The sequence below is a fragment of the Vombatus ursinus genome, unplaced genomic scaffold (assembly GCF_900497805.2).
Source record: "Vombatus ursinus unplaced genomic scaffold, bare-nosed wombat genome assembly UNPS02000577.1, whole genome shotgun sequence".
Lineage (NCBI taxonomy): Eukaryota > Metazoa > Chordata > Mammalia > Diprotodontia > Vombatidae > Vombatus > Vombatus ursinus.
Window position 1 is genome coordinate 15,019,839 of NW_020940355.1, and position 20,487 is coordinate 15,040,325.

Genomic DNA, 20,487 nt, shown 5'->3' on the forward strand with positions numbered 1-20,487 from the left:
AATAGATATGTGCACAATTATCTTTGTTTCATGAGTTGCTTTGAATTCATCCCCTGGTTATGAGCCTACTGATGAGACTCTCTCCATACTAGGTCAGGCTGATCCACGGACCACAATTCATTTGATCTGAAACCTTTTCAAAATGGTAGAACCTGCTAGAGACCATGTGCTGCTGGCATAGCTTTTGAAAATCCAGGGTCACCTTTGTGTCAAAAGGAAGCCCTGGCAGATATTCTCAACAAGAGTCCTGTTGTTTTATGAAGATATACACTATCAAAAGTCACATAAGTACACTGTATATTGATTCTTAATTTTATAAGTGAATAGTTTTGTGAACTTGGATAAGTCATCTAAACCCCCACTTTCCTCAAATGTAAAGTAACTTGGGGGTAAAGACAAATCCTGACTGATATGATGTGGAAGGCTTAAGAATTTAAATGAAATATTTTTGCCTAATTGGAGAACGTACATCAAATAACCTGGAGGCCCACAGGTCTTAACTACCCACCCATCATTACCACTACTGTCCTGTGTCATGTTACATAGCTCAATTCAATTAGTAATTGAAGTTGATATTTGGATCATACACTTAGATTTCTTATCATGTAGCCCCCTATTTAAAAACTTAGGTTAATTGATCTCTAAGGTCCATTTCCAATATGGTACACTACATTTGACCTTGGCCAAGTTATCTGAAACTAAAACTCCAAAGTTCTTACCAGTAAAGTGGGGATAATACCTGTCTTATTTACTACACAGGGTAATTGTGATGAAAGAGAAAACATAAATAAACCTCAGTGGATAAAAGGATGTGCCATATAAATGTCATCTATAACAAAATTTGAGTCCCTTCAGAGGTGTGTGTGTGTGTGCGCGCGCGTGCACACGCGCTATTTATATATGAATCCAGGCTGCTACCTTTTACCTGAAAGTAGCTGCCTTTTCATTAATGGAAATTCAGAGAGGCAAAGGTCACTAAATATATTAGAAGACTCACTAGTAGGTAATAAAGCATTATGGGGACAAAGCATAAACTCCTACAGTTGACTGATGTTAGGAGTCTTTAGGCTGGACTACTCTGGTTTTTGGTATGGTTTTTTTTTTTTTTTGTTTTATTTTGTTTTGTTCTTAGGCAATTGGGGTTAAGTGACTCGCCCAGGGTCACACAGCTAGTAAGTGTCGAGTGTTTGGTCTGAGGCCAGATTTGAACTCTGGTCCTTCTGACTTCAGGGCCGGTGCTCTGCCCACTGCGCCACCTCGCTGCCCCTGTTTTTTTTTTTTTCTTACCAAGAACTATCAATGCTAGGTTAGCTAATCACTAGTGCTAACTAAGGAACTGATTAGACAAAAAGCAACTTTCAGATAATTCCAGGACCAAGAACCAAGCTTTTAAATTATTCCAGGACCAATGAATAAATCTAGTGCTTATTCATTGTACCTTAAGGATTTTAGACATCTCTATTATTTAATTGCTTTCCATTTTTATTTATTTTATGTAAAGTCAGTTTAAAATGAAACAGTTGAAAGAAACATAATGATAAAGACAAACCACAAAAGTATCAGGTATAATATCTAACAGTTATCACTTTGAACACTGAAGAGGCAAAAGAACCACTTATACACACTCCTCAACATCTCCAAAAGATATGATATATCTTTGTACAAAAAAGTACTACAATAACACAAGTCTACTTCAATGTAAACCTAACATCAAGCAGCAAGTTGACAATGTTTTGTAGCACATCACACAGTATTTACTGTAAGTAGCCACAGCAGCAGTATTTGGTGAATGAGCTGCATAGAATTAAGCTTTTGGATATATGTTAAACATTCACCATAAAATAAGTCAGCAAGTGCTTGTTAACATTTTTTTAAACCCTCTACTAATAATTTTAAAAGAGAATTAAACTCTTTATGCTTTCTAGGTTCAAAACCATAATTTATCTAATTATTGAAAGCAGACAATATCCAGTGTTTAGTCTAGACTTCATAGCAAAAACCTATTCCAATAACTGCTTTGTACAGTATGTATTGTGATTGCTATGCACTTTATTAAGAGGCAACTTCAAATAAGGAAATATTTGAAGTCTGGCAAACTAAAACCTACAGTTACATTCACTAAATGGGATATGACACTAAGGCATACTTTTTTAAGACAAATGTCACTTTTTAAAGATTATATCATTGACTTAAATGATTTGTGTTTAAGATTTTTCTTTTGTTAAAAATAAAAAGATGAGCTACGTTTCGCATTTTACAAAATGTATGTTGGTAAAAATGTCAAAATATTCTAAAAGCATAGTATGTTCTCCAGGACTCAGACCAAATGAAGTTCTACACTTTTACTAAAACAGAACCTTGACATGTTTTTGTGAACTTACATAGCAGTCCATTACAGTTAAGTGTCATAGGACACTGGCCAAAAGTCTCTAACCTGGTTATCTCTCATATTCCGATAATGCATTTACATCTTCATTATCAAATTCATTAGAAAGATTTCAAATTCTATGAATACTAATGTTAGCTTACTATAAAGATCAAGAGCATCATTTAACAGTGTTATTCAAAGGATTAGTGTTATTGGCATCTAGTTCACAGCATTGCAACTGATTTGGCTAATCTTCATTCAAATAACTACCTAACCTACAAGGCTACACATATCCTCTTAGGTAGAAGGAAGAGGAATATTTGGGAAGAGAGTCAGGGAAAGACAAACAAAGCTCGAGTTCTGAACTACAGAATTACTTCCCATAGTACTATACACTTGATTAAAATAAGTATTCTGTTCTAGAATCAGCATCTGCTTTCTCATAAAATTGAAGTTTGGTTCAAGGTCACCATCATGCTAAGCATACAAGAGTTCAACTAATGAAGAAATCTTATATTCTGATTTACATATTTTACAGCAATAAAACTTCTGAAACTTGAAAATGATTATGGGCTATTCCTACTGCTCCTCTTAGAAGACTAGAAAGTACAGTAAAGGAGGTACATTATTCAGATAAAAAAAGAACTGACAACAGAATTAGAAAGTAGAAGTTAATACTCCACTAAGCATATAGGATTTGGCATCCATTTCAAGAATATGGCTAGAAATATGTGTTCTAAGTGCTAAAACTGTAATACGATATAATATGGAAGTGTGATACTTCCTTTAAAAATGGATGGCCCTGAAGAGAAAAGGTTCACTTATCATGAACAAAAACTAGGAAAACTCAATTAAACTAGGAAACTCAATTTCTCAGAAATGTGGGAATCTAACATCTTGAATTAACAAACCAAACAATGTCAGTTTATAGCTAGAGGAATTTTATATTACCAACATCAGTGATTCCCTTTCCACAAAATTATATTGACAAACCAGATATTGGCTAACTGAAGGATAAGCCTCCTAATAACAGAGCTGGCCCAAAAGTAGAACAGGTAGCAAGGTCAATTCAGAAACTATCACTTAATGAGTGTGCATGGGTTGAATATCAATGTTTTTGTGGGTTTCCTCCTTCTAACCCAACATAAAAAAGGTTAAATACAAAAGTTCCTGAAAATTATAACCTTGCAAAAACGAAGCATAGTTACAGCATAAGTGTCAGGACATAGCACCCTCCCTTGTCATTCTTCTCCTCTTCCCCTCCCAAAAAAATACTTGATATGGAAGCAATTATTTTGGAATGATTATTCTTCTATAATTTTCAGGGAAGAGTCAAAAGATATTCATCCTACAATAATACTGGCACAAAAGGAAGGCTACTAGTTATTTAGTATTTCTTAGCTAAGTATGGTCAGCATAGGCTCTAATGAAGAATCTAGTTACTATAATTTCATTACAAAATTTTCAATTTAATTGTTCTTTTCTCAGAACTAAGGATCTATTTGGGTGAATATTTCAGTTTCCTTGTGCTTTACACAAGTCACCCCACAAATCCAGGATTAATGATTTATATGTTTACCTGTTCAGAAACAGTGTTTTGACACCAGTAACACAAAAAGTACAAAATCAACCAAGGGATTATCTAAAAAAGCAAGCACAAGACAGATTGTCCTAAAACATCAATTCTAAGGTTAATCTTTCCCCCAAAGTTTGGGGGGAAAAAAAAAGATTATGGTCTTTGGATCGATCTTCTTTCAGAATTCCTGAACAGCCACAATAAAAAATTTAATCAGTTATACTGATAAAACTTGTGTGCAATAGGAAAAATTCAGGAAGCATTAACTGCACCATTAAACAAGTATACCACCATCATGAAACATGAAGTACCCAAAATGATTACACAATACCATAAAAGGTTAAAGTGGAGTATACGAAGTTTTGTAAAAATTTAAGATAACTAGTTTGAGAGGAACAAGAAAAAAAAAAGATATTTGGTACCAAATATATAACATAAAAAATACTTAGACATTATATAGTGGGGTGATAGGTTATTAGTACTTGAATGAGGCAAGTAACAATTGAGGAAAATGAACAGTGAAGAATTCACAAACCTTTTTATCTCTGGTAAATACCATGTCTGGTAAGACAAACATGGATGTCCAGCAACAGTTATTGTACATGTATGCAAGTTTTAACTCTTTCTACTATTATCTATCCCTCTTTTCTCTCCAAAAAAGAAAAAAAAAGGAACGCTTACAATCATCTCACTAAATTTTAAGGACTGCTATCTCTACACTAATGAATTTAGCATGAAATTCTTTCATATAAAAGAGTACTGAAACCTCTTTCTAAAGTTGGAATCTTAAGAAATATCTTTCAAGTGATCATGGGTTTTTGAACAAATCACATAGAAACAAATATATTTAAAAAAAGAAACATCAATAAAGGGTCAAACCAAGTTTGCTAATAAATAATTTTTGTGCTACAAAGAAAACTACTGCTTTTACATTTACCATAGTCAGACCAATAGAAGGAAATAAATCAAAGAACCAGGAAGTAGTACACAAGGCTACTTTTTTAAGATGGAAAAACTTGCAATGGTCTAGTTTAGTTTTTATTCCCTTTATTTCTATATGGCTTTCATGCAAACCTCTTCTAAATACCTAAAGTAGTTATGCATTTAAAATCCAAGAATACAAGTTCTTTAGTCAGAATCTCAGTAAATCATTGAGTCACACAGAAGCAACCACCTTTCATCACTTCTTGAGGAGACATGCCCGAGGTGCTGCTATGTTAGGTCAAGGTTTCTTCTACAGGTGGCCTCCGATGCCAGACAGATTTGGGTCTCATCCTCTGGGGAGTGGGCGGAGACTCAGGCTCTGCTTCCGACTCTGAAGGCTCATTATCTCCCTGTTGGGATCCTGTGTCTCCTATTAGTTCTCTGAGGAACTTGAATTTGGACAAAAACAGATGCCAAACGACATACCAACCTGCAGAAATAAACATTTTTTAAAAAAATTATTTCATGAAATACCATCAATTTAGAATAGAATGATTTCTGGCATTTTGATAGAGATAAGACCTCTTTTTAACTTCAAATAAGCAAGCTAGTTTCTTTTATCTAAAAAATAATGGAAGATTAAAATAACTAAGAGAGCACATATTAGTCCTAAATTTTTTTTTCAAGGCTATTGGGGTTAAGTGACTTGCCCAGGGTCACACTGCTAGTAAGTGTCAAGTGTTTGGTCTGGGGTCACATTTGAACTCAGGTCCTCCTGACTTCAGGGCCAGTGCTCTATCTACCACATGATCTAGCTACCCCAAGTTCTAAATTTTTTAAAAGCATGGTGGCTAGGAAAAGATCCTCAACTCCCCAGCCCCCAGGATTCAGTGTGAAGATGTGTGGTTTTTTTTTTTTTTAAGTTTTTACACTAAACTTCCAAACTAAATTTGAATTTGAAAAGATTCAAAGGAATCTAATTCAACACTGTAAGTCATTTTGTATCCTCGCTCCATCCCCAGTTAAATTTAGAAATATTTAGGAGTTTCCTTAGTGAGAAAACATATACAGGATATATTAACAAATCTAGGATACTTGAATCTTCAGCAATTTCATATAAAAATTATTTCAAAATTCTAGTGGAATTGCTATGAAAATACTGCATAGAGACCAAAATTTTGCTGAAGCTACCTGTTATATAGCATAGGACAACATTACAATACTGTAATATTACTACGAAGAGGATTTTTTCCCTTTATTTTTATCTAATTTACTTTCAGTGTTAATGGTTTTTATCAAATATTACTCTAAATCTGAGGGCTGATTAGTAGTTTTTAAAAATCAGACAATATAGCATATGCCTAAAATATCTTCATAACTCCTCTTGGTTGTCCTGAAACTCCAAGAGCACAAAGTAAACAAAGGCTTCAGAGTTTTTCCTTGCTGTCATTTCTTTGATATTGTTTACTTCAAACTATCCAATTTCACACAAAAGCCCTGGACTATTGCATAGTCCCAATGATTAGTACTTTTGTTAAGAAATCCAAGTAGCACCCAGATTTCCCCCATATATTCTTTTTTTTTTTTTTTTGGCTTTTAAGGCAATTGGGGTTAAGTGACTTGCCCAGAGTCACACAGCTAGTAAGGGTCAAGTGTTTGGTCTGAGGCCAGATTTGAACTCAGGTCCTCCTGACTTCAGGGCCGGTGCTCTATTTACTGAGCCACCTACCTGCCCCCATATATTCTTTAAATACACCTACAAGAATGCTAATAAAAATGGCAATTTTTGATAACTTGGTACTTTTAATATCAGGTACTTCACACTTCTACCTGTTTCATAATTATTTCCCAAACAAAGGATTAACAGGAATACCAGGATGCCAAAGTATTACTAAAATATACAGCCTAAGCATTATACATCACTCAATTATCTTCAAGTTTTCTAATTAATATTAACTAAACTATACTGTATGCTAATGATTCTCAGATTTTAATCCAGCCCTAATCACTCTCCTAATCTCCAATGCTGCATCTTCAACTGCCTACTGGACATCTCAAACTGAAGTTCAATGTACATCTCAAACTCCAATATGGCCAAAACTGGTCTCATTAGCTTTCCCTCCAAACCCTCCCTGATTCCAAATTGTCAAGTACATTACCATCCTCTCAGGCACCCAGCTGTACAACCTAGGTTGTAACTCTTCACTCTCCTTTACTCCACTCTCACATCCAGTCTATGCCAACTCCTGTTGCTTTTACCTCTGTAATATTCCTCAAACATACTGCTTTCTCTTCTCTGACAGTGCCAACATTCTGGGTGCAGGCCCTCCTCATCTCATACTACTATAATGTCTTTAGTGGTTGGTCTTCACGCCACAAATTTTTCCCTACGACAATCCATCCTCCATTCAGCTGTCAATTTAATCTTCATAAAGCACAATCTGACCACATCACCTCTCTATTCAATATATTCCAGATATCCTTTACAACCTAGCCATCTCCTACTTTTCCAGTTTTCTTACACCTCACTCCCTCTCCACTCCCCCACTTTACAAAACTTAAAGGAACTCTGTGGTAGCTACTACAAATAAGGAAACAGACTCAAAGGGTAAACGACTTGCCCATGGTTACAAAGCCAGGAAGTTTTAAAACTGAGACTTAAAACCCAAGCTTCCTCCAGACTCCAAACTCAACATTCCTCCAAAATCAGACTATCTCCAAGACAGGAAATAAAGTAAGTATACTCTGCTTCAGGGGTTTCCTCTTTTTATCCCATACATAATTTACACTGTGGTTTAGATAATTATATAATTCTTCCACATGTCAAAGTTCCACTGTTCTATTGATTCAAATCACAATTTTTTACACCTTAAGTAGTTTGCTACAAAAAAATCCCCACATGGAGGTGAGCTTCTCTGACCATAGCTGATTTGTCCATCAGATGATCCAACAAATCCCATTCCAGCTCTATAAGACCCACCAGAACTTATATTGCATAAGCATAGCACAAGGGCACCATGCCATGATAAGGCATCAAAGGTTCTGGAGGAGAAAAGATTTGTATACGGACCATTAAAAGTTACTGGGATGTTACTCCACAACAGCAAACATTTTGTTACAAGAGCATTCAGCAAATAATTTATCATCTCACAGATGCAAAGGGCAATGGAAAGACATACAAAATGTTACTGTTTTCATAAGATCTCGGTTAAAGAATGTCATACCAATTTATTCCCTGTTGTACCAAGACCCCAGCATAGGCTGCTCATCCAGAATCACAGCCTCAGTTCTCTGTATTTCTTTATTCTCCCTACTAGACTGGTAGCCACAAAGGCACGGACTATGCTACCTAAACTTTTATTCATCCAATATTTAGCCCTCTAATAGGTGCCAACAGACACAAATCAATTTCAAAAAAGACAAATTTGGACTGCCTTCCTATAAGGAAGGGCAGTCTCTAGTCATTCTTCATAAATTCAAGAGGTGCAGGACCCCTGGAACAAAACTTTAATTTATAACTTCAGGGCAAGAACTATCTTTTTTTTTTTTTTTTTTTTGGAGAACTATCTTTTTTTTCTGGAGAGAAAGCTCTCTGATGAGTTCTCCAATTTTCTTCCCAAAGTAGTGGCTTTTTACTTCCAAAAGTAGTGGCACAAGAAAAATGTCAGATTCCCTGAGGCTGGTTTTCATGTCAGAAGACAAGATATGATGGAGATTTACTGTGCTGAGGACAGGAAGATCAATGTCATTTGATCATCCACCATTTATCACCTATACCTTCTCAGTTACGCTGGAGTTTCTTTTGGGGTACAAAAGAACTGTTCCTCATCCTTCTAAAACAAACTCAGACACTGGAGATGCAAAGGAAATTATGTTTTGAAACCAGAAAAGGTCAATCAGTCAGTCCTGAATACTGAATCTTGTGTAAAGCAAGTGCAGGAGTGTTATAGAGGAATCATCAAGGACCAAGTAGAAAGAGACCAGAACGAAGATGTCAAGGCAAAAGAGAATGGAATTTCTTTTAAGGAGGGAACATGTCTTAACTAAAGGCTCCTACATAATAGTAGCAAGCATTTACATACATAGTGCTTCAAAGTTTGCAAAGCACTTTACAGATATTATCTCACTTTATTCTCACAACAAACCTGGGAGGTAAAAGGTATTCTCGAAATCTTACAGATAAGGAAACTGAAGCAGAAGTTAGAACTTAGAACTTATTCAGGATCACAGAGGTAATAAGTGTCTAAAACCACATTTGAACTCAAGTCTTTGTGACTCCATATCCAGCATTCTGTCCACTGCACCATCTGGCTTAGACTAGTGATTCATAAAAAGAAACAGCAGAACTCTTCAAAACTCTACAGGCACCTCAAGATCACTTCATATTTCTGGGAACTCACACACAGAAGTTGTGCCAAGCCTAGGAGGGAACACCTAGCAAAGAATTTTGATCACAACAGCATCTTAATGTTTGCTAAAAGTTCTATGGACCAATGGCTTAACACAGAACTACTTCTTATTCAAATTTCTCAGAGTACCTTGTTTACAGCAATCTCTTATTCTTTTCTATTTTTTTTTTTTGGCAAGGCAATGGGGTTAAGTGACTTGCCCAGGGTCACACAGCCAGTAAGTGTTATGTGTCTGAGGCCAGAATTGAGCTCAGGTCCTCTTGACTCCAGGGTCTGTGCTCTATCTACTGCATCACCTACCTGCCCCTAATCCATTTTATCATATGTCTTCAATTCATAGATATCAAGGATCACTGGCCTGTGTTAAGTCCTAGCCTAGAATCAAGCTCCTAAAATAGTACAGTTGGCATAAACATTTAAGTGCCTACTATGTGCCAGGCACTATGCTAAGCACCAAGGAATCAAACACAAGAAAGAAAGACAGTTCCTGTCCTCAAGAAGCCTACAATCTAATGAAGGTAGACAACACACAAAAGGAAGCTGAAAAGCAGGGGAAAGAAGGAGTGAGAGAGAAAGGTATCCAGCAAAGGAAAATGAAGGACAAGTCCAAAGGACTGCATCTGGGTGGGAAATAAGAGATGGCACCCTCCTTACATGGAGGTTTTATGAGCTTTTCTCTCATTCCAATCAGAGAGGTCCCAGGACAGAGAGTACTGATAAGGTGTACATCCCAAGGCTGATGTAATCTTGGCAGATGATGAGGTTCCTAATGGCATGAAGAAGTAGCAAAAAGGAAAGCATCTGGGTGGAAAATATAGGATTTGGCTAAGAATCTTTAGTGAGGGTTGTCCCGAACACTTGGAATGGAGAGCATCAATCTTACAACACCATGTGTGGTATTACAGAAATTGTAAGGAAGGTATCCCATGAAATCCTCCATCTTCTAGTCTCCCTTTTTCTCAGTCCTCCCCCTCACATCCTTTCTTCCACTTTTGGAAAGGCGAGCCAGAACCCTGGGCGGAGAGCCCAGGAAAGCATGGCCTAGGAAGCAAAGGGGGTAGAGTGGTGTGTCTGTATGTGTGTGTGAAAAAAGGTCAGGGATGCACACCCCTCCTGTGAGATTTTTCTCCATGTGCACTCACCATTCTTCAACATTTGGGATCTGACTTAGGCTTCCACCTCAAAAGTTAGATTGTAAGTTTAAGAAAAGGGTCTATGTCATATTTATCTTCATATCCCCTTCCCCCAATATGATGCTGTGCTAAAGGTTAATAATAATTTCGTATTTCTATAGTACTTGAAGGAGGCAGTTCAAGTCTTATCTTCTTCATTTTACAAAACAAGATGCGGACACAGTTAAGTGATTCACTGCATCTCAATAACTGAGACTTAAATCCAGGTACCCTGATTCTAAGGCTATACTTTTTTCCACTATACCATCTTACTCTAGCCCATGAAGTATCTATGAATGTACTGCATGTACTATAACTCTTTATGATCTCTATTCCACTATAAACCAAATAACTATTAAAGCAGCTGGAAAAAGTCCCACAACCAAGCTGACTGGGTATATTATAAAATCATGTTATCTAGTCTCAAATGGGCCCTCAAAGCATCAAGGTAGATCTTTTATTCCCCTCTAACCAATTCCCTATCTCACTCTTCACAGAAGCAATTTCCAACCTTCTCTTCCTTCCTCAAGCATTCCACACATTCCCCTCTGCTCCCTGCTCCCCAACAATCTGGGGGGTCTTAACTCTTTACTTAGAAAACTGAGGCCAAAAAGAGCTCCTTCTTTTCCCATTCTCTTCAACTCAAAACCCTTTAACATCTACCATTGTATCCTCTTTTCCCCAGTCTCTGGCAAACAGACTTGTCCTTGCCATGCCCAAGTCTCTCCTGTCCTTAAAAAGCTTTACTAGACTATAGCATACATCCTCCTTAAGCTATGTTTCAGTCTTACATCACCAACTGCCTATTGGATATTTCAAAATGAATGTCCTAGAGAAGTCTCAAAATCAGTATTTCCGAAACTGAACTCATTAATCTTTCCCTTACACCTTCCCCTCTTCTAAACTTCCCTATTTCTGTCAGAGGCAAGCCACAGCCCATCTTTACAGTTTTTCAGTATTACCAACTCAACTCGTTACTGGAGGCTCCCTCACTTCCAAATCCAATTGTTTAGAAATCCTGCTATTCCTACCTACCTCCATAATCCTCTTCTAAATCTTCATCTCAGGTTTGTAATCTCAGCATTACTCAGTACTTCAACGCATGAAGCCTTCCCTGACCACCCATGCCACAGTGACCTCCTTTCCAACTACCTAGGATTTAACTACTTTGCATATATTTGGATTTATTAATTTCATATTTATGCCATATATATTTTTACATGTACTTGTTAAATCTCTCATTAGAATGCAAGCTTACAACTTACAACTCGAGGGCAAGATTGTTCCATTCTTTGTACTTGTATCCACAGTGCCTAGAGCATTGCTTGGTTCAAAGTAGGCATTTAATAAATACCTGTTAATTGATTGATTTTGGGCAATTACCTGAATGTTTCCTCATTCATAAAATGTGGGGTTTGGACAGATGATCCTAACATTCCTTTCAGCTCTAATACTGAAAATAGCCATAGCTATATAATGGTAATATTTTCCAACTCTACAAAACAGATTTATATGTAAATTTCCATCTTCATAATAGATCCAGTCTATAAATTATGAGAATGAGAAGTCAAAAGTTTTAACTTTGAAGCTAATCACAATGTAGGAATTTCGTAACTTCAACCATACACTGTAATTCCTTTTCTTTTTTTTTCTTTTCACAGAACAAAGTTTCTCACTTTGATGATACAAATGAATCTTAAAGAGGTATTTTAAGCATTTTAAGAATCTGTGATTTTGTGTGAATGGTGGGTAGTTCCCTTCTGTTACTTGGAACTGTAATACCCTTCACCCAACTTATTAAGAGCTCCTGTGGGCAAAAATTTTATCACTTTGTGGCAAATCTAGTGATAAACTAGTATCTTTGACTTAGCCAAACTGGCTTTCAGAAGATAGACCCATACTGAAAGGTTTTCCAGACTGCTAGACCAGCCAGAAAATGCTCACATCGTGATGAAGCAACAGAGTAGAGCTGTAGCAAAGATACTGATGGTATAAGGTAAATAGCTGTCAATAATAATAACTGAAAATACAGATTTTAAAAATCTGATTGTGACATTCGTTTTGAACTAGCTAACAGTCTGAACAAAACTAATTAAGCAGTCAACAATTATTCATTAAGCATCTTCAATAAGCCAAGCACTGAAATCTGTAGTTAGATGTACAAAGAATGAAACAATACCTAACTACAAAGAGTTTACATTCCCCAATTTATGGACCACTGCTCTAATTCTCATTTTTTGCAATCTCATAAAGAGCTACAATTATTTTTGTACTTCCTGACTTTGGACTTGATGTTAGGGCTGAGCTCTGCTACACTTCTGGAGGGAAGGGCTGGGCTTTTCCTGTTGCAGTCTTCTTGGGATATTAAGTGTTGTGTTATTTCAGGATCTCTGAGACAGGCTGGGAACTTGCAAGCTTTCAGTGTTCCCAGAGTGGTCTGATTCAGGGCAAAGTCTGGATCTGGGAAAAAAGACAGCAGCTAAACACTGCCCTATCAACCAGCTGAGAACCTCTGTTGGTTCACTGTGGCAGAACTGTAGACTCCCCTTTGGTCTGGGATTCCTGCCGTGGTTATTCTTCCGTAGGCCTGGTTAGACGCTGGAAGTGAAGCCCTGCTTTAAGCTTGGGGTCTAAGCCACACCACTACTGCTGCCAGCTTTTGAACTTCATCCTTTATTGGTACACTGGCGCAGGGCCTCCCCTATCTCACAGGTCCCCTTCTCACTCTACCTGGATCTGTGACCTGAACTGGGTAGCAGGCAACAAAGCTGCCAGTTCACACCTGAACTGCAACATTACAGTGAAATGATATGGGTCTGAGAGTTCCCCAACATGAATCTGAAACCTCCTCTTCCCCTGATGCACAGACTCTCCCTAAGCATTGGAGTATGCCTGCCTGGACCACAACCCCAGCATCTACAGATCTCCCTATCTGTCTCCCTATACCAAGCTAAGTTGAACAAATGGCTCATTGTGATTTCTACTGCATTTCCTCATAAGCATATGAACTGGTGTATTTTCTACATCGGTCTGGAGGAGTTTGTAGAATGGAGGCCTGCCACCCTGCTATATATCACTGTGCCATCTTGGCTCCACAGCCTCAATAGTTTGATCTCAAAACTCTACAGCACTGTACCATCAACAAGCCAAATCTAAGACCTTTTCAAAAAGGGGCTTACATCCTAATGGGGAAGACGAGAAGTACACATCTAAGTGTTTACAGAATATGAAGAACAAAACAAAACATGAACTAGTTTGAGAGGAAAGGGCATAACTATTGGAATCAAGAAAGGCTTCATGTAAACACAGGGGACAGTGACCTAGCCATTCCAGATCTTAAATTGTATTATAAGGCAGCAATCATCAAAATTAGTCAAATTATAAGAATATGAGTAACTTCCCAATTGATAAATGGTCTAAAGATATGAACAGACACTTTTCAGATGAAGAAATTAAAGCTATTTATAGTCATATGAAAAAATGCTCTAAATCACTATTGATTAGAGAAATGCAAATCAAGACAACTCTGAGGTGCCACATTACACCTATCAGACTGGCCAACATGACCAAACAGGAAAATGATAAGTGTTGGAGAAGATGTGGGAAAATTGGAACACTAATGCATTGTTGGCGGAGTTGTGAAATGATTCAACCATTTTGGAGAACAATTTAGAACTATGCCCAAAAGGCTGTAAAACTGTGCATATCCTTTGACCCAGCAATAGCACTTCTAGGGTATCCCAAAGAGATCATACAAGTGGGAAAAGGACCCACACGTACAAAAATATTTATAGCAGCTCTTTTGGTGGTGGCAAAGAATTGGAAATTGAGAGGATGCCCATCAATTGGGGAACGGCTGAACAAGTTGTGGTATATGAATGTAATGAAATACTATTGTGCTGGAAGAAAACTTCAGAAAAACCTGGAAAGACTTGTATGGTCTGATGCTGAATGAAGTGAGCAGAACCAGGAGAACATTGTACACAGTAACAGCCACGTTGTGCAATGACTAATATTGATAGACTTAACCCTTCTCAGCAATACATGGATCTAAGGCATCCCCAAAGGCCTCATGATGGAAAATGCTATCCACATCCAAAGAAAGAACTACTGAGTTTGAATGCAGATCGAAGCATAATATTTGCTATTTTTTCTTCTTCTGTTGTGTTTTGTTTCCTCTTTCTGGTGATTCCTCCTATTAGTTCTAATTCTTACTTACCACATCACTAATGTGAAAATATTTAATGGATATGTATATGCATAGACTATATCAGATTGTGTGCTGCCTTGGGGAGGGAGGGGGAGAAAAATTTAAAACTCAAAAGCTTATGGAAGTGATTGCTGATAATTCAAAATAAATCAATTAAAAAAATAAATAAAATGGGCAACAGAGACATTGAGATTCAAGCCTCAGCTCTGGCCCACAGGCTGCAAAAAAAAAAAAAAAAAAAAAAACCCAAAAAATTCATGTAGAAGGAGATACCTAAGGTGCTGGGTCTAAGGGTATACACAGTTTTATAGCCCTTTGAGCATAATTCTCAAGAACATTTGGACCAGGTCACAATTCTACCAACCGGGGCATTTAGTGTACCTATTTTTCCACATCCCCTTTAGTATGTCTTATTTTTCTTTTCTGTCATGTTGGTCAACCTAATAGATGTGGATGGTACCTCAGAGTTGTTTTAATTGGCATTTCTCTTAACAATAGTGATTTAGAGCTTTGATTTCTTCTTCTAAAACTACAAGTTTATATCCTTTGACCATTTATCAATTGAGGAGTGACTCTTATTTTTTATAAATTTGTCTTGGTTCCCTATATATTTGAGAAATGAGGTCTTTGTCAGAGAAATTTGCTGTAAATCCTCCCTACTCCCAGTTTTCTGCTTTCTTTCTAATTTTGGCTACATTGGTTTTGTTTGTGCAAACCCTTTTTAATTTTGTGAGATCAAAATATATATTTACTTCCCGTAATCCTGTCTATCTCATTTGGTCATAAACTCTTCTCTTATCTATAGATCTGACAGGTACATTTTTTCCTAGGCTCCCCTAATTTGCTTATGCTATTACCCATTACATCTAAATCATTTACACATTTTTACATTATTTTGGTATATGGTGTGAGACGCTGGTCTAGGCCTCATTTCTGCCAAACTGCTTTCCAGTTTTACCAGCATTTCTCATTAATGAATGCTTTCTCTTTAATAAAATTCTCTTCAATGTCATTCTCTTTAATGAAATTATTAATTGTTCCTATTATTTGTTCTTTGACCCACTCATTCTTTAGGATTACATTAGTGTCCAAATAGCTCTTAATGTATGCTTCTCTAGCCCTTCATTAAATGTAATTTTTATTGCATTAGGATTATATAAGTGTCCAAATAGCTCTTAATGTATGCTTCTCTAGCCCTTCATTACATGTAATTTTTATTGCATTATGGGCTAAAAAGGGTGCATTTAATATTTCTGCTTTTCTGCATTTGGTTGTGAGGTTTTTGTGCCCTAATATGTGGTGAATTTTTGTAAAGGTGCCATATACAGCTCAGAAAAAGGTACATTCCTTTCTATTTCCATTCAGTTTTCTCCAGAGGCCCAGCATATCTAACTTTTCTAAAATTCTATTCATCTCCTTGACTTCTTTCTCATTTACTTTATGGTTAGATTTATCTAGCTGAGGGGGAAAGTTGAGACCCCCCACTAGAATAGTTTTACTATTTCCTCCTGTAGTTCACATGACTTTTCCTTTAAGAATTTAGATGTTATGCCATTTGATGCATATATGTTTAGTATTGATATTACTTCATTGTCAATGGTTCTTTTTCCCAAGATGTAGTTTCCCTGCTTATCCCTTTTAATTAGGTCTATTTTTGCTTCTTTGTCTGAAATCATGATTGCACATTCTGCTTTAGCCCCTTATTTTAACTCTGTGAGTGTGTCTCTGTTTCAAATGTGTTTTTGGTAAACAAGATATTGTTGGATTCTTGTTTCTAATGCGTTCTACTATCCCCTTCTGTTTTATGGGTAAATTAATCCCATTCACATTCACAGTTACTGATACTGTTTATTATCTTCTATCCTATTTTCCTTCTGTTTATTATTCTTTCTTTTCTCCCAATTCCTCCTCAAAAGTCTGTTTTGCTTCTGCCCACTTAATTCACCTTCCCTTTTATCACCTCACTCTTTTCTCTTATGTTCTCCTCCTATTTCCCTGTTGGGTAAGATAGATTCCTATACCCAAATGAATGTAAGTGTGTATTTATGTATGTATACACACACACATATATACATACATCATATAGTCTTCCTTCTTCGAAAAATTTTACGAGACTGAAGTTCAAGCATTGCCTACCTCCCCACCATTTCCCCCTCTACTATAAAGCTCTTCCTTGCATACCTCTTTTATGTGAGACAATTTCTCCCATTCTTCCTCTCCCTTCCCCCTTTCTCACAGTACATCACTCTTTCTCACCCATCCATTTTTTTTTTAAGATGATCCCAAATAATAGACTCAATACTATGCACTCTATGTGGAGTCCTCCTAACTGCCCTAATAATGATGAAGTTTTTAGGAGTCACATGTATCATCTTCCCATAAAGGAATGTAAACAGTTTAAATTTATTGAGCCTGTTATGATTTCTCTTTCATGTTTACCTTTCTATGCTTCTCTGGAGTCTTATATTTGAAAATCATATTTTTTATTCAACTACGGTCTTTTAATCAGAAATGCTTGAAAGTCCTCTTTCACTAAATATCCATTTTCCCCTGAAGGATAACACTCAGTTTTGCTGAGTAGGTTATTCTTGGTTTTAATCCTGGCTCCTTTGCCACCCAGAATATCAAATTCCAAGCCCTTCATTCCTTTAAGGTGGTAGGTGCTAAATCTTGTGTGATCCTGACTGTAGCAATATGGTATTTGAATGGTTTCTTTCTGGCTGCTTGAAGTATTTTCTCTTTGAAATGAGAGCTTTGGAATTTGGCTATAAAATTCCTGGGATTTTTCATTTTGGGACCTTTATCAGGAGGTCATCTATGGATTCTTTCAATTTCTATTTTACCTTCTGGTTCTAGAATATTGGGGCAGTTTTCCTTTATAATTTCTTTAAATATGATGCTAAGGGTCTTAATTTGATTATGGCTTTCAGGCAGTTCAATTTTAAATTATCTCTCCTCAATCTGTTTTCAAGGCCAGTTTTTCTCATAAGATATTTCCCATTTTCTTCTTTTTTTTTCATTTTTTTGATTTTGTTTTATTATTTCTTGATGTCTCATGGAATCATTAGCTTCCATTTGCCCAGCTTTTATTTTTAAGGAATTATTTTCTTCACTAAGGTTTTATATCTCTTTTCCCATTTGACTAATTCTGCTTTTTAAGCAGTTATTTTCATTAGTGAAGTTTTGTACCTTTTACCATTTGGCCAGTTGTTTTTGTTTTTTGGTTTATTTTTTTTTCATTTATTTATTTATTTTTAGTTTAACATTCACTTCCACAAGATTTTGAGTTTCGAATTTCTCCCCATCTCATCCATCCCCCCACCCCAAGATGGCATGCATTCTGAGTACTCCTTCTCCTAATATGCCCTCCCTTCTATCTCTCCCCCCTTCTCTTATCTCCTTCCCCTTCAATTTTCCTGTAGGACAGGATAGATTTCTATACCCCATTTCCTGTATATCTTATTTCCCAGTTGCATGTGAAAACAATTTTGTTTTAACTTTTGTTTTTAAAATTTTGGGTTCCAAATTTTCTCCCTTCTTCCCTCCCCACCTACCCTCATTGAGAAGGCAATCAACTTAATATAGGTTATACATGTACAGTCATGCAAAACACTTCCACAGTAGTCATGTTGTGGAACACTAACTATATTTCCCCTTTATCCTATCCCGCCCCCCATTTATTCTATTCTCTCTTTTGACCCTGTCCTTCCTTAGAAGTGTTTGCTTCTGATTACCCCCTCCCTTCTATCATTCTCCTGCTCTCTTGTCCCCTTCCTCCCCAATTTTCCTGTAGGGTAAGATAGATTTACATACCCAACTGAGTGTGTATGTTATTCTCTCCTTAAGCCAAATCCGATGAGAATAAGATTCATTCATTCCCTCCCACCTTCCCCCATTTCCCCTCCACTGTAGAAGCCTTTTCTTATCTGTTTTATGTGAGATAATATACCCCATTCTACCTCTCCCTTTCTCCTTCTCTCTGTATAATCCTCTCTCACCCCTTAATTTTATTCTCCAGATATCACCCCTTCATCTTCAACTCACCCTGTGCCCTCTATTTATCTATCTATCTATCTATCTATCTATCTATATACATACATATAATTTTTCCCTCCAACTACTCTAATATTGACAAAGGACTCATGAGTTACAAATATCATCTTACCATGCAGAATGTAAACAGTTCAACCTTAATAAGTCCTTTATGATTTCTCTTTCCTGTTTTCCTCTTCATGTTTGTCTTGAGTCTTGTATTTGAAAGTCAAATTTTCTATTTAGCTCTGGTCTTTTCATCAAGAATGCTTGAAAGTCCTCTATTTCACTGAATGTCCATTTTTCCCCCTGAAGCATTATGTTGTTTTGCTGGGTGATTCTTGGTTGTAATTCTATCTCCTTTGCCCTCTGGAATATTATATTCCAAGCCCTGCGATCCCTTAATGTAGAAGCTGCTAAATTTTGTGTTATCCTGATTGTATTTCCACAATGCTTGAATTGTTTTTTTCTCACTTCTTGCAATATTTTCTCCTTGACCTGGGAACTCTGGAATTTGGCTACAATATTCCAAGGAGTTTTCCTTTGGGGATCTCTTTCAGGAGGTGATCGGTGGATTTTTTCAATTTCTATTTTGCCTTCTGGTTCTAAAATATCAGGGCAGTTTTCCTTGATAATTTCTTGAAAGATGATGTCTGGGCTCCTTTTTTGATCACGGCTTTCAGATAGTCCAATAATTTTTAAATTCTCTCTCCTGGATCTATTTTCCAGGTCAGTTGTTTTTCCAATGAGATATTTCACATTATTTTCTATTTTTTCATTCTTTTGAATTTGTTTTACAGTGTCTTGATTTCTCATAAAGTCACTAGTTTCCAAATGCTCCATTCTAATTTTTAAGGAAGTATTTTCTTCAGTAAGCCTTTGGACTTCCTTTTCCATTTGGCCAATTTTGCTTTTTAAGGCATTCTTCTCCTCATTGGCTTTTTGGACCTCTTTTGCCATCTGGGTTAGGCTATTTTTTAAGGTGTTATTTTCTTCAGTATTTTTTTGGGTCTCCTTTAGCAAGCTGTTGACTTGTTTTTCATGATTTTCTTGCATCACTCTCAGTTTTTCCTCTACTTCTCTTACTTGCTTCTCAAAATCCTTTCTGAGCTCTTCTATGGCCTGGGGCCAATTCATATTCTTCTTGGAGGCTTTGGATGTAGGACTTTGACTTTGTTGTCTTCTTCTGGTTGTATGTTTTGATCTTCTTTGTCACCAAAGTAAGATAATATAGTCTGACTCTTTTTGCACTGCTTGCTCATGATCCCAGCCAATTACTTGAGTTATAAACTCTCTGTTAAGGTAGGGATCTGCTTCCAGTGTGGAGAATGTACTGTCCCAAGCTTCAGGGGTTTTGTGCAATTGTTTTCAGAAATACTTCTAGGGACCTGTAAATTTTCAGTTCCTCCAAGGTGCTATGATCAAAAGCAAGGTGTTTACTCCTTTCCTGGCCTGTGCTCTGGTCTATGAGTGGCCACAAGCACTCTTTTCTGTCTTGGAACTGTGAGGAGGATTCTCTCTCCACAGTCACCACAAGCTCCAATACACCAGCGCTCCTCCTTGCCCCATGTCCACCACCCAGAACTGTAACCCAGATCCAAGCACGGGCAAAGCAAGAGAATCTTGCACCAGCAGAGAGATCCCTGCAATCCCCCTCTGATCAGCCACTCGATTCCCCCTCAGTCTGTGGCCTGGAAGCTCTGGAGGCAGCCACCACCCAAGGCCACGCTTGAGGACTCGAGCTGGGACCCCGAGCTTCTCTCTCACCGCAGACACAGACTTATCCTAGTGACTTT

General features: G+C 37.0%; 1 protein-coding gene across 1 annotated transcript in view; it reads right to left on the reverse strand.

Moving 5' to 3' along the window:
* Positions 1-1,459: 1,459 nt before the first annotated feature.
* The window catches only part of SMIM13 (small integral membrane protein 13), a 30,122-nt gene continuing 11,094 nt past the window's right edge, over positions 1,460-20,487 (reverse strand). The window contains exon 2 of the mRNA XM_027863675.1: positions 1,460-5,358. Coding sequence (XP_027719476.1) covers positions 5,162-5,358 — 197 coding nt within the window. The 3' untranslated portion in view covers positions 1,460-5,161. The remainder of the gene's footprint in view (positions 5,359-20,487) is intronic.